Source organism: Meriones unguiculatus, chromosome 14 (genome assembly GCF_030254825.1).
Source record: "Meriones unguiculatus strain TT.TT164.6M chromosome 14, Bangor_MerUng_6.1, whole genome shotgun sequence".
Taxonomy (NCBI): domain Eukaryota; kingdom Metazoa; phylum Chordata; class Mammalia; order Rodentia; family Muridae; genus Meriones; species Meriones unguiculatus.
The window spans coordinates 25,536,245-25,551,522 of record NC_083361.1 but is presented as its reverse complement, the minus strand read 5'-3'; the positions used below and the strand labels follow the sequence as shown (position 1 = coordinate 25,551,522).

At 37.3% G+C, this 15,278-nt stretch overlaps 1 protein-coding gene across 2 annotated transcripts in view; it reads left to right on the top strand.

The window, feature by feature from the left end:
- Pde3b (phosphodiesterase 3B) overlaps positions 1 to 11,065 on the top strand; it is a 142,307-nt gene extending 131,242 nt beyond the window's left edge. Inside the window, exons 13-16 of one of the 2 annotated variants that reach the window (XM_060366999.1) lie at positions 2,965 to 3,168; positions 5,035 to 5,196; positions 7,726 to 7,978; positions 9,125 to 11,065. In XM_060366999.1, the coding sequence (XP_060222982.1) occupies positions 2,965 to 3,168; positions 5,035 to 5,196; positions 7,726 to 7,978; positions 9,125 to 9,339 (834 nt within the window). In that variant the 3' untranslated portion in view covers positions 9,340 to 11,065. Of the gene's footprint in view, positions 1 to 2,964; positions 3,169 to 5,034; positions 5,197 to 7,725; positions 8,065 to 9,124 lie in introns of both variants that reach the window. The other variant, XM_060367000.1, reaches the window with a different exon arrangement.
- Positions 11,066 to 15,278: the final 4,213 nt, after the last annotated feature.

The window sequence follows — 15,278 nt, the reverse complement described above, 5'->3', positions numbered from 1 at the left end:
ATAGCTTTAATTATGAGGCCTTGAAACTAAACATGGTTTTTGGAAGAATTTAAGGTGATTTGAAGTGTTTGTTTGTGTAACAGACTGCTGCAATGTTGTTTGTTTCTAACCATATGCCTTACATAGAGACTTGTAACTGTTTCTGATGAATTCATCTGTCTTCACTTTAGCATTCGGTTTAAACTAAGTTTTTATCTTTTTGTCATTTGAAGCCACTTTATGTTCCTCTTTTTTTCCTATCTTCTTCAAGCAGGCCAACTGTTTTAAATATAGAAGATAAATTCTTTTAATTTCAAGTTGAGGGACGTGTGTGTATGTATGTATGTGTTAGAAATGAGAGAGAGGGATGCTTACTTTGTAAGTGTTATTTTGGAGAAACTACCTGCCCAAGGATACATATTTGCAGTACCATTCTACATATTCAGAGGCCATGCTAACCTTCACATCATGTTTGACTGGCATACTTACTTGGGGGAAAGCACTGCACCTGATATCTGGAGGCTTGTGTTTGATTTCTGGTTACCTTTTTGTTCCTGAGGTATGTGAATGAAGATATAAGTTTATCTCTCTGGGGCTGGGAGAGGGATCACCTCTTAAAAGTATCTATGTCCAAAGCATTAAGATTTCTAGGATTCATGTTCAAAAGCCAGATAGAGTGACATGTTCTTAAAACCCAGCACTAGGCAGAGGAGGGTTATAAATTAAGCTCTATACAAACAATGAGCTTCAGAAGGTTCACAGAGGGATTGTCACAAAAATAAAGACAGAAAATGATCAAGAAAAGACATTCACCATTAAGCTCTCGCTTCCACATGCACTTGCACACACATGCGCACTTATACACATTAACAAGTATGTACAACACACCATACCACACACAAAGTTTTGCAGTGGAACAAAAAATTGTTATCTTAAGGGCAAAAAGAGGTACTATATTAAAACTTTCTATAAAAAATTGTTACTTTGATAAAATACCTAAAGCAATGATCAATTAAAAAGGAATGGTTTATTTCGGCTCATCATTTCAGAAGTTTTAGTTTACAAGATCAGTGTGTTACATTGTCTTTTGGCCCGTGTGGATGTAACTCATGATGAGGAATGAGTAGCAAAGCAGAACTGTTGTCTTAAGGCAAGTCACGTGAGAAAGGCAGAAGAAACTGGCATCTAACAATCCTTTCCGAGGGCATGCACAGTGACTTGAGTGCTATGTTTGCCTTCTAATATTGGAGGAAGCTGCCTGGAGAGAATGAGATGCTAGTATGGGAATCAGTACTCCAGACTAAATAGTCCTCAAAATAGAAGTGTAGTAGGTAGCACTCAGCTGGGGAACAGATGCAGCCCCTGAACCCACATTCCTGGAGTTTCTTCTCATTCAGAGACTCAGTGCTAAGCATGACACCTGAGGAAAGCACTTTACAATGCAGTTCATTTTCATATCAACAGGTGACTTGGTTTTTCCACAACCTGTTCTTATTTTTGCCCCTGTATTTGAAATTTCTAGTATGGAGATTATAAATCAATTTTGATTTTTGCTTCCATTTTATTTCTCTTTTAGTAATTTTAGTTCGAATGGTAAAGGAATTGGGAACTTTTTATTTTACTGCCCTAGCTCTCTGAAAGTTTTTAAGGCCACTAGCTGATGGCTTCAGAAAATACTTATTGAACATGTCATGTCTTAAAAATATTGCTATGTGTATGGTGTGTGTCTGCTTGTGTGTGTGTGTATGCATGTGGAGGTTAGAGAACAAATTTCAGGGAGGTTGCTTTCTGCTTGTACTTTATGCAGATCCCAGATTGAAGCAGAGGGTGAGGCTTGTGTAGTGAACACCTGTACCTGCTGAGTCCTCTCATGGCCCAGAACAGTGTCTTTTAATGACCTGGGAGTTCAGTTTCTTCTTTCTGATATGGTGGAGCTATTTTGATAGCTTACCAGTCTTTGTTAAATTAAGCATGAATTTGTCAGTGCTGTTAAATATAAATTGTCCCCTTATGGAGTCTTAGGAGAGACATCTTTTTAGGAATGACTTACACTTAGAAGTTCTTTGAAAATTGACAAGAAGCTTTTTCTGTGGCTCGTAAGAGCTTAAATCATTGCACGGTGTAAAGTGGTCACATGATGACATGCAGGTATGCTTACATCTAGGCTCTAATTTTCAAATAACAGGTCTAGAAGTCAAGCCCACATGACTCACCTGATATTACTTCCTCTCTTTATCTGTCTTTCTTTTCTTTTTGGCAGTAAGGACCAGGAAAACAAGTTTTGTTTCTGCGTTTTAATTCCTGCACTTTAACACAACTTGACAGCTTTTTAGAAAGTTACTGATTCTTTAGTAATTTTGAAAATGTTTTGGTTATTAGAGAGGTAGAAGCTTTAGAAATTCTACCTTCTATTGGTTCTGAATGCCTCTCAAGGCCTTCCACTGGTATGAGGTAGAGAAGCGAGCTCATACTGTTGTTTCCAGAAGGTTTGTGATCTTACTACTCAGGCATTGTGTCAAGATGGAAACATAGGCTGTGTCCTCAGACACATGCTCTGGCTTACCCTACACATCACTTCTTTAGTTAACTCTGTGTTGGCTGTAGAACAGAGTTCTGCCCTAGCCCTGTTCTGTATTCCCTTGAATTTATTATTAGAATCATTACAAATTGAATGTTTACTTCAAAAACACAATTTTCCATCACTTGGGAGGCAGCATGGTATTACAGAGTATTTGAGGACAAATGTTTTATTTTAAATGTGCACATAAGAAGAAAAGGTGTCCTTAGCCTCTGCATGACAGTCTACTCATTTGTAAAATTATTACAACCTTTTATCATAGATATTAAAACCCATAGATATTTTATCATAATATTAAAATGCCCCATTTGTAGGAGGTATGCACTGTTCTGGCCTGTTTCTGACTGTGCGTGATTAAAGCTCCTGTGTGTAAGATGCCTGTCTCATTTTTTCTTTCTTTTTTTTAGGCAGTTTTATACAATGACAGATCTGTTCTGGAAAATCATCATGCTGCATCAGCTTGGAATCTGTATCTTTCTCGCCCAGAATACAACTTCCTCCTTAACCTTGATCATGTGGAATTCAAGCGCTTTCGATTTTTAGTCATAGAAGCAATCCTTGCTACAGATCTCAAAAAACATTTTGATTTCCTTGCTGAATTCAATGCCAAGGTTTGTTATGTAAAGTAGTACCTGAATTTGGAAAGGGAAATTGTTAGTGTGATAGATGAAAGTAGGGGTTTTGTTTTTTGTTGTTGTTGTTAGGTTGGAATTACATTACACATGAAGTAAGAATAATAACTGATATTCAATAATATTATTGTACTATTTTAAATAAACATTTTTATTATTATGGCAATATGTCTTAAAATATTGTTGCTTGCTTTGCTTTCTTTTGCCAAAAAGATGAATTTTATTGTGGCTTTCTTTTTCAAATAGTAACTGTTGTATGAAACGATTAATATTTACTGTTGATATATCTTCTGGTAAAGCTGCTGTTAATCCTAAACAGCTGTATAAACAAATCATCACACAGAGACTATGATTTATTTAGTTAACCTAGAACACAATGCTGGGCAATAGTTACTCCATCCTAAACTTCCAAGCCCCATAGTTTCCCAACATTTAGATTCACCCATTATACTTGCTTTTTGTGAAATCTTAGGTCCAAGTCCATCTCTCCATGGCCTCTCTCCCTTGGCTCTCCTCCCTCTGCCTGGCCCTTTCTCCTCCCACTCATTCCCTGCCCTCTGGCTCCTCCCCTCTGGCTCCTTCCATTGCTCAACATTGTGGCTAGTTGCTTTATTTTGGCTTGTTTACACAAAGTTGAGACAGGATGCTTAGGAAAAGTATCACAATGCAATATCCGGATTGAAACCAGAGAGTGGGGGTAGAAATCAGCATTTGAATGAACAAGGGTAAGGTGTATACATTTCAAAAGAACATTATACCAACAAGTAACTAATTATATCCAAAGTTTTTATAGCAAAATCAGAGCTACTCAGTACCAAGCGAGACATTTTATGAAATTAAAGTTGTGTTTTTTAAGAAGCCAGTTCTTAAAAATGTTCATGTCTATCTTGCCACACCTGTCAAATCTTCTTTGTATTAGTAATTTTCTACTGCTGATCTGGCAGAAGAGCAGTGTCTCTTCTCTTCTGTTTTGACAGTGATCTCCTCATTCCCAAACTGTCTGCTAGAACTGCTATGTGTGTGTAGTCACTGTGATGTGTGTGGAATGATGAAGATCAGCTCATGGCCTCCCAGCCTCAGAGAATTCATATTTACTGTGGAGTGTAGAATCAATAACTTGCTCTGACAATGATAATGACATTGTGTCCCATGGAAGAGAAAAAAGTTGAGAAAGTATACTAAATTTTCCTAATAAATAATGTTAATGTTACTTACTTATGTCATGCTAATTAATATTTACTTAGCCTTTGTTATAAACCAAGTGCTGTTTACTTATCTTTATGGCAGTGAATGAAAAGATTACCATCACTTTTTTTATAGAGAAAGAAATGAATTTGAATAGGTTAAATAGGTTCAGTTTAAATCAGTTGTGAGTTAATATTTAGACCATAGAGTTGAGCTTCTAAAACTTGTGTCTTTGAACTGTATCACTGCCTGTCACAGCTAGAATGGATTTTTCCTTAGGTGTTTTAAGTGGCTTTTCTTTTAGGTAGAAATAATTACAATTCTTATTGTTTATAGATCATAAATATATATATTTAATATATATTATAAACATATACATTATTATTATTCTCTATGATAATTACAAATAATAAAACCAGAGTTGTCTTTTTTTAAAAATAAAAAACGATGGTGCCTTTGAAACAAAGTCTTATTATTAGTTCAGTGGGACATTTTATCACATAGATGATCCATGTTTACAGCACATTTTGATTTTAAGGATGCATTTAGTAAAATTTCTTCCTGTCCTTTGGACAGAAAATAATTTTAAGATAATTGGTAAGAACGAACATTAGAAACTGTGTCTGCAGGACCTAAAACAAGTCTTTTTCTCCAAAATAGGCCAATGACGTGAACAGTAACGGTATAGAATGGAGCAGTGAGAGCGACCGCCTCTTAGTCTGCCAGGTGTGCATCAAACTAGCAGATATAAACGGCCCAGCCAAAGCTCGAGACCTACATTTGAGATGGACAGAAGGCATTGTGAATGAATTTTATGAGCAGGTAAGATGAAGCATGAGATTGGTGTGTTTTAAAAGAGCTGCCATAGGAAGAAAGCATCTTTGAGGTTTAATTGCTACAGAAATGAGCTGTCTTGTAAGGGACTAAATGTTGTTTGTACCATGGCTCCTAGTGTTTTCTTGGCTCTACCTTTGATTTTAATATTTTAAAAATTTTATTGTATGCATATGGATGTTTTGCCTGCATGTGTAGTGTGCCTGGTGCCTGTAGAGACCACAAGAGGACTTCACCTCTGCTGGAACTGGAGTGAGAGATGTTGTAAGCTACCATGTGGGTTTTGGGGACTGAATTCAGGTCTTCTGAAAGAGCAGCCAGTGCTTTTATCCACTTAGCCATCCCTCTAGCCACTACTGCTAACATGTAAAGTAGCAAACAAAACTATATAGCTTATAACTTGTCTGAAATAAGTTGATTATATTTTTGGCTGAGTAGATAGGGATAGACCGTGATCTCTAAGATCACTTTCAACCTGAGAATCTATAATTTAAAATAGTTGATTTGCAAATGAAGTAGTTTTCCTCCCAACATATTTTTATTAATTATTTGGGAATTTCATACAATGTACCCTGATCACACTGGTTTCCCATTCCACCCAGCTTCACCTTCTGATCCTTCCTCCTCCCCCAAAAAACATGCCAAGTACAATTTGTGTTGACCATATTCACATTCGAGCATGGTCAAACCCCCAGTGGCCAGCAAATTGATGACTGCAGACTCGTAACTGAGAATGAGACATTGAAGGCTTCTGTGACACCACCTCTCAAAACAATAACAACAAAAAACAAACAAACAAAAAACCCCAATACAGACAGGAGGCTATTGAAGAGTCCTAAAAAACTGTTATAAAGCTGCAGAAGTAGTTTTTTTTTTAAGATTTATTTTATTTATTTATTACATACATGCCAGAAGATAACACCAGATCTCATTATAGATGGTTGTGAGCCATCATGTGGTTCCTGGAAATTGAACTCAGTACCTTTGGGAGAACAGCCAGTATTCTTAACCTCTGAGCCATCTTTCCAGCCTGCAGAAGTAGTTTTTAAGTGATTTTCTGTTCTCTTCAGAACATATTTAATCATCTAAAGATGTCTGTCATAGAAAGACTATCTTTGCATTGGAAGTATCAATGGGGGCAGAAGTCCTGACAGAAAATAAAGGATAGAGTTCAGCATAGATGCTGAGTGGTTTTTCAAGACTTCAATTATAAACATGCTTTTTTTTTTTCATTTTTCTTTAAAAATCTTCACTTTAAAAGATTTTTATTTAGCCAGGTGGGTGGCACACGCCTGTAATCAAGGAGGCAGAGGCAGGTGGATCTCTGTGAGTTTGAAGCCAACCTCATCTATAAAAGCAAATATAGGACAGCCAAGGCTAAAACAAACAAACAAAAGATATTTATTAATTTTCAGGGTCTGTGCCATTTGGGGGGGGTGTTTCCCATCATGTTGAAGAAAGCTAATTATCCTACAAGCTTCAAATTTCATTGTCATTAAAATATCAAATACCACCTGCCTATACTATAGTCCTTTGGAATCCTTGGCCCTCATAGTTACGAATACTCAAGTTGTTTACAAAGTTAGAATTCCTGTTCATTTAGAAAGTAGGAGTAATGAGGTTGAGCTTGTCAGATCATATTTACTTAACCTCATATTGTATTGTAAAGGCACAGTGTCCTTTAACCACCCTTGGAAGTTACAAAACACCATACTGTGTAACCAGCTATCATTGAGAATGTGAATAGGAATATGCAAATTACATGCTATCTTAAATTAAGAAAATATTGTCATTTATCACTCTATGTAAAAAATTTAGTATTAATGTATTAATTATAAACTATTAATGTTGGTAATTATCGAATGTTGCAGGTTGGTAGTAAAATTATTAGTACTTTATATATTTTCTCTGTTAACTGAATATTAGTTGATGTAAACAGAATATGAGAATAATTTTTTTTTGTTTGTTTGTTTTTCAAGACAGGGTTTCTCTGTGTAGCCTTGGCTGTCCTGGGCTTGTTTTGTAGACCAGGTAGCCTCGAATTCACAGAGATCTGCCTGCCTCTGCTTTCCTGAGTTCTGGGATTAAAGGTGTGTTACACCATGCCCGGCTGAAAATAAATTTTAAGACTTCTCAAATGTCTGGAGAAAAGAAAGTGTGATTGTTTTTCCTCTGCTGATGGCTGATATAGGTCTCATGAGCCTCAGGTGAGCATGTGCCTATTAAGCCACACTCCATTCTAACAGTAATTACCATCATTAATGTTTAATGTAAAGATTACCTCAAGATGCCAGGTGTGGTGGTGTACACCTTTAACCCAGCACTCCAGAGGCAGAGGAAGGTGGATCTCTGTGAATTCAAGGCTTGCCTGGTTTACAGAGTGAATTCCTGGATAGCCAAGGCTATGTAGAGAGACCTTTCCTCAAAATAGCAAACATAAAGAAAAGAAAAAAAAAACATCAAGATAACTTTAATAGTAAACCTTAATAGTTAAATGTATTTTTTTAAAATTCTCAGGGAGATGAAGAAGCAAACCTGGGCCTACCCATTAGTCCCTTCATGGATCGTTCTTCTCCTCAACTAGCAAAACTCCAAGAGTCTTTTATCACCCATATTGTGGGGCCCCTGTGCAACTCCTATGATGCTGCTGGCTTGCTGCCTGGTCAGTGGATAGAAGCAGAAGAGGATGATGATACAGAAAGTGGTGATGATGATGATGGTGAAGAGTTAGATTCAGATGATGAAGAAACAGAAGACAATCTAAATCCCAGTAAGAACAGAAGGAAAAATATGTTCTATTTAATGCTACTGATTACAGATGATCACTTAATTTGGATTTAGACTTTTGCATCTTAGGTACAGATATGTTGAGTAACTCCTATCTAAGTGTTTACATTGAATACTCAGGTTTTGGATAGCTACTGTGTGCTGTCACTGTGCTGCTTCTGTGCACAGTTGGGACTCTTATTTAATGAAAGCATCTCTCAAGCTGCTGTCCTCCAGCAAATACTTATCTGAAAAATCTCTGAAGTGCGTCATAGCAGTTAGACTCCTCATCTCCCCCTCTTCAAACATCAAAACAGCTGGGAGCACAACTTGAAGGCAGCCTCACATGGACTCAAGAAATGAGTCAAGATAGTGGGGAGAAAAAGAAGAACAGAGCTCCTAGCTCTGAGAAAACCAAGGTTTTGATATTAAGAATGAGTTATATAGCAACATATTTTTCTGAATAAAACAATGAGAATAAGTGGAAAATAGAAAAAAAAAACTTGTCTTTGAAACTGTTACGAATGCCACGTTCTCTTTTTTTAAAGGAACATTTAAATTACTCCTGATATTAAGAATCTAACATGTAACACAATGAGAATTTCTTTTTTATTTAGTGGAAGTACATCTCTGTAGATGCTGTTGTCCTGCCAGTGCTCTTCATCAGGCTCCACTTGTATAAGCCTTATACCCAGTTCGGATACAAATGCCTTGCTTGTAGGGTTAGCACAGCAGAGAATAATCTTATGCCAACTTGGGGTTGGTTGACTGGCTTTTCAAAATAAATAATATTCATCAGAATACTGGAAGTACATTTACCACATTAAGACATTACAAACTTGATTTTTAACTTTGGATTTTTATGATTTTCATCTTAGATTTCAGTACTGTACCCCCTTCCAACCCCATATTCTCTGTATCTTGTCACTGTTTTGTTTTCCATCCAGAACAACCCCTGTCACTCATAGCTATGTCTATAGTGTTCTGTTAGGATATGATCTTCATAGCATGGATAGTTTTTTTCTTATTCTTCACACGTATAAAATTAGAGCTTATGTAACTATTTAGACTATAGAGTGGGCACTGAGGCATTTATTGAATGATTGAGTTATATTTGCTTTGATATAAGTGTTTGTTTTAAATTTCACAGAACCACAAAGAAGGAAAGGCAGGCGGCGAATATTTTGTCAGCTAATGCACCACCTCACTGAAAATCACAAGATATGGAAGGAAATCATAGAAGAAGAAGAAAAATGCAGAGCTGAGGAGAGCAAACTGCAGGTGGAGAATACCTCCTTATCTCAAGCAGATGAGATTCAGGTTATTGAAGAAGCTGATGAAGAGGAAGAGCAAATGTTTGAATAGAAAAGAACAAAACCAAACATATGCTGAAGAAGCCTGGGGTGCTCTTCCCAGGGTCATTATGTAATGCTCACTGTACTGACTAAATTGACCATTCCCATGTGGACAGACCTTAATACTGTGAGAGGATCTTTGCTTCCCTGGCAGTTCTCACTCCTAAGCACTTTCCTCATAAAGTAGAGAATGATTCTTAGAGCTGGCTACAGTTGACTCATGTTGCAAAGCCCTTCCTCAAAGGCTTCACTGGTGTGTAAATACTGTGTCATGATGCTGCTTTGCTGGTAGTGAACTCTTAATCTCTTATGACAAGGGAGGGCTAAAACTGAAAACTCAAGTGACTTTGGTTTTTCAAGTGGCCATAATGCTTTTATGAAAACAGGATTCATCCTGTATTTCCAAATATATCTGTTATGTCTTTGTTTGGGGGTGGGGTGGGGCAGGAAACAAACCTCTATGCCTAATCCAAAAAGGAATTCATTGTGGCCTTTCTGAGTGATTTCTGCTTATGGCAGTACACTGTTCAATGTGGTTCTCGCTTCATCCATGAAGGACTGAGGACCTTTGTTATACTTAACAAAACCCAGGTGCATCTATTTCTGATGCTTTTTATTGTTGTGTATAATCTACTTGTGTGTTTTTATTTCTGCCTAAAGTATTCAGGTTTGCTGTGGACATCAGAAGTCTGAATTCTAGTCTTACTGATTTTGTTCCATGGTTGAATTTTAAAGGTGTTTTACAATGAAGGAGCTTTATTCTTAGTCAAAACTGTTCTTATTTTTATTCTTGCTCAGGACAAGTAATTTTAAATTTTTGTTATAAACATGGCATAAATTTGCTAGGAAAAAAAAAACATTGTCCTAATATTGATGTTACCTTTTTTGAAATGAGCATCATTTTAATTAAAGCCAGGAAAAAGGAAATAGCTATCTTTTGCCTTAATGAAAAATCAAATGAAATCAACCCCATCAAAGATATTGCCTAAATAATTTGTTATCTTTAGTATGTGTCATAGGTGCCTTGTATCTTTTTGTGTCTGGTTGTCATAAAACTGACTTTTTGTTGTTGTTAATTTCTTTCTGCTTCAAGAATACACGGCAGAGATGACCCATCGCTACGTAGTAATACTAGAGCCCCACAGGAAGACTGAATTCTGAAGTCAAGTTCATGATGGGGATGAACATTTATTTTTTATGTAAAAACTACAAATAGTTCAATAAATAATTCCATGAAAATGCATATAAATAAATAAATACCTTACCAAGGAAATGGAACACATTTATAATGTCATATAACCTCACTAGAGAGTGGCTGTGTGCCCTTGTTGTGAAAAATTATTGAAGTTATACACAGCAACTAAAATGATAACAAGATGGTAAACTGATTTCTCATTATTCTTCAAGACTGTACAATTTCTTAGAGCCATTCAACTTTGTGCACAACAAAGCTGTCAGTTTACACAGTAGTTCCTATGCAGTGTGATGCTGGGGTTTCTTACCAAGATATTTGGGCTGCCTACAAGGCCGCATTCAAAGATCTGTTTCAGTACTGAGATTTTTGATCCTGCAGGTATCATATTTAATGAATCACTACACTTTATTTATTAAACATATTGAGTGCTGAGTTCCTTCCTGTCACTTTTGTTACCACAACCACATCATCTGTAAACTGGTCCCACCATATGTTACTGAGTAATAAAATTTCAACTGATAATCTATCAAATTTGAATTTATATACATCCAGAGTGTGTATTTCTCTAAAATGTGCTTTATATCCTATGCAAATATATCTATTCTGTTGCTTCCTTTCCTACAGAAAACAATATACATGTGTTTTTAAATTGATACATGTACAGGCATGCATGTATTACCAGAATCAAGTCTCTAAACTATTATGTTATTTAAATTTCATATTGGATAATTTATTTTTAAATTCTGTCTTCTTGAAAGACACACTTTTAAACCAGGCACAGTGGTGCACGTCTGTAATCCCAGCACTCAGGGACGCAGACACATGTGGATCTCTGGCTTGGGGCCAACTTGGTCTACAAAGCAAGTCTAGGAAAGCCAAGGCTACACAGAGAAACCCTGTCTCGAAACAAAACGCAATTTTCTTTTACTAAAATGTTACTGAGGATTCATTTGAAAATGGCCATTATCTTTAAACCTTGCTTAGTAACCATAAATCAGAACATCCCAAAGAAATTAAAATTATTCATGACAAAAATTCATATATCATGATTTTAAGTTATAAGTGTGTGGATATATTAAATATATATACACTACTGTTAAAAGGCATCCTACTTGAGGAATGATTATAAGCCTTATTTTTCTGTAGGGTGTGTGGATTTTACCAAGGGCCACTAGCCTGCTGTGTGAGCACTCTGCTCTTACACTATGCTTCCAGCTCATATTGCTGTTCTTATTTTGCTTGCTGTAGAATCAGATTAATTTTTACTAGGATTTTATCACAAATATGTCAGTCATTGGTGTTATACATATATAACACTGTAAATACCTTTGTTCTTTCTATCACAATTTTTTCTCTATAGAAATCTACTTTTTTGCTTATTATTGTTTGATTATTTGAAATCTAGTAACAAGTGGTTGTTGTTTTTTGGTTATTTGAAAGCTTTTTCCCACTACGCTTAACTATTCTTTTCCTGTTGGCCTTGTCTGCTCATTTTTACAAGAGTCTGGCATTGTATAAGTAATCAAAAATTCTCATTCTTTCTGGATTACAGCCTATAGAAACAGACTTTAAAGAAGGGATGAGTAGAGCAAACCAGTTCCTTTATTCTAGTTGCCAGGCCATTTATGAACGTCTCTGACTGGGTGTGGGTTTGTAGGATAGCAGTGATAGTGCAGGATGAGAGCTGGGGCAGGGTGGGGGCGGGGTCATTTTACACTGAGTGCTGAGGAAGTCATTTAGTTTTGATATGACTGGAGTGAGGGAAACAATACAAATAGAGGCCAGAGCAGGAGAAACCACATTAGAGAAGCTGAGTTTTTTGTTGACTAGAGCACAGAGTGTAAGAGGAGGGACTGGTTAATGAGAGATGATGGTTATGAAGTCTCTTCTGGAGCATGGTATGCCATTTAAATTCTCGTAAGGTTATAGGAACCAAAAGGGTTTTGATCTGAGTGAAACGGTTAGCTTTTCATATGGGATCATTCACACACTATTTTGAATTGTTACAAAGCTGTGGGAGGCCATTGTTGAGATTGAGTTTCTACCCTTCGCCCCAGCGGAATAGACAAAGCCTAAATGCAGTTACTCTAGGTAAATGCCATATAGTGAGAGTAAAACTTCAAGAGAATAGAGTCCCAAAATCTATTTTGATGAAAAACAGATTTTAGTCTGTCTGGGTGAATTAAGCACAGTAAGGAAGTCTGTGTTTTCACCTAGAACAAAACAAAAAACTAACCCTTTGTTAACCAGTCTTTACTTCTACAATTGTTCTCTTCTTTCATTTCCACCTTACAAAAACCCACTGTTCTGCCACAGTCTGGTAGGACAGCTATTTTGTAGACTCAAGGGTACCCCGGTTTATATTTTCCAGATAAAAGCTTTAAGATCTATAATTGAATGTTATTTTTTTCTTTTGACAATTTTAATTTTTGTTTTTGACAAAGAGGAAGAACAGGCTTTAGAGACAGGCCTTGTGAGTTTTGGTTAGGATGGATTATAGGGTAATAGGATAAAAGAAATGAACGATCTTAAGATTTAGGATACAGAGTCAGTTTTCCTGGTGATTAATAAGGTTTGGTAGCGAGGAGGGTGACAGGTTTCTCATCTGGAAACTCAGTTTCTGAGGCTGAAAAAGAATACATTCGAGAAGGAGTAGATTTTGGATGCAATGGAGGGTAAACAGATAAAGTCAGATTGGGACTGAAGGATCTAATACATTCTGCTGTAGTCCAATAAAGCTGAGTTCAAAAGAGAGGGATGGGCTAATGTCTGGATTCACTTGACAGTGAAAACCACAAGGTGGAGTCTGAATGTAGGAAGGCTGAATCAGAACTGAAAGGACTAGAGGGAGAAGGAGACTTGTAAGAGAAAGTAGCTGGAGACATAGTAAGAAAGAGAAGGGCACAATTAGAAATCCAAGTAAGTGGATCTTTCAAGAAGGAAACCTAAGAGCTGGTGAGATAGCTTAGCAGGCAAGGGTACTTGCCACCAAGCTTGAGGAACTGAGCCTGATCCCCCGAACCCATAGTAGGAGAGAACTACCACAGTTCGATCTCTATAAGCATGTACGTGCACACATGCACACACACACACACACACACTAAATTTTAAAAGAAAAAAACAGAGGCCATCCTGGGCTACAGTGTGAGACCATGTCTCAAGTAATTTTTTCTTTTAAAAAAAAATAGATGATCAGGGAGTTATGTTATGTCCCGCCTAAAGGATTAAATCATAATAATGAAAATGTTTTGATTTCAATGAGAATATTAACTTTGTTGTTTGCAAGAAGAGTTCAGTTGGTGTGACTGGACACATACCAGAATAGCACAGGTTAAAATATTTTGGAAACTCAACAAGGTGGTGCTATGAGAGATTAAACACCTTCCCATCACAGAGCTGCTCTAGGAGAAAAACTCTGGGTTTTATATATTTTACCAGTGTGTACTGAAGTAGCAGTTGTCTGTCTTTGAAAACATTCTCTCCTGCATTTTTTTTTTTTTTTTGTGTGTGTGTGGGGGGGAACTAAGGGTTTCTTGATTTCCTTTTTTAAAAATTTGTTTAAATTACAGTTTATTCACTTTATATCCCAACTGTAGCCCCCTCTCTTGTCCCCTCCCAAGCCCATCCTCCCTCCCTCTTCTCTCCCCATGTTCCTCCCCAAGTCCACTGATAGGGGAGGTCCGCCTTCCCTTCCATCTTACCCTAGTCTATCAGGTCTCATCAGGACTGTCTGCATTGTCTTCCTCTGTGGCCAGGTAAGGCTGCTTCCCCCTCAGGGGGAGGTGATCAAAGAGCCAGCCACTGAGTTCATGTCAGAGACAGTCCCTGTTCCCCTTCCTAAGAAATCCACTTGGATACTGAACTGCCATGTGCTACATTTGTGCAGGGGTTCTAGGTTATCTCCATACCTGGTCCTTGGTTGGAGTATCAGTCTCAGAAAAGATCCCTGTGCCCACTTTTTTTTTCTCTCTCTCCTTGTGGAGCTCCTGTCCTCTCCAGCTCTATCTCCCCTTCTTTCATAAGATTCCCTGCACTCTGCCTAAAGTTTGGTTAATGCGTCTCGATAGCTGCTTTGATACCCTGCAGGGTAGAGTCTTTCAGAGTCTCTATGATAGGCACCTGTTCCGTTCCCTGCTTTCTCTCTCTTCAGATGTCCATTCCATTTGCCTTTCTGGATGAGGACTGGGCATCTTAACCAGGGTCCTCCTTGTTTAGCAAGTACGTTTATGTTTTAGTACATTAATGCTATATTATATGTCTAATATCCACTTATATACCATGTGTATCTTTCTGCTTCTGGGATACCTCACTCAGGATGATCTTTGCCACCATTTGCCTGCAAATTTCATGATTTCCTTGTTTCTAATTTCTGAGTAGTATTTCATTGTGTAAATGTACCAGGTCTTCATGGCAGTATAGTAAGAGTCATAGCCCAGAGCAGCCCAGGAAGTTCCCTCCCTAATGAAGTACCTCCAACCAGTAAGTACTTTGATTTTGCTGCAGAAAAAATTTCAGAACGAGCCAGTATGAAGCAGGGTTGAGGTTTCTTAAAGAGACATTAAAGAAAACAAAAACACTCCCCCCCCAAAACTGATTTAAGCTTGGTGGCTAATTGAAAGAGGCACCCAACTCACAGAAAGGATAAGACACCTAAGTGTGAGTGGGCTTCCTAAGGAAGATTCATGATTGAGGGTCTTACCAGTAGCCATAGTTTGGTTGTAGCCATATTTTAGTTGCTTTCAGGTTACATATCA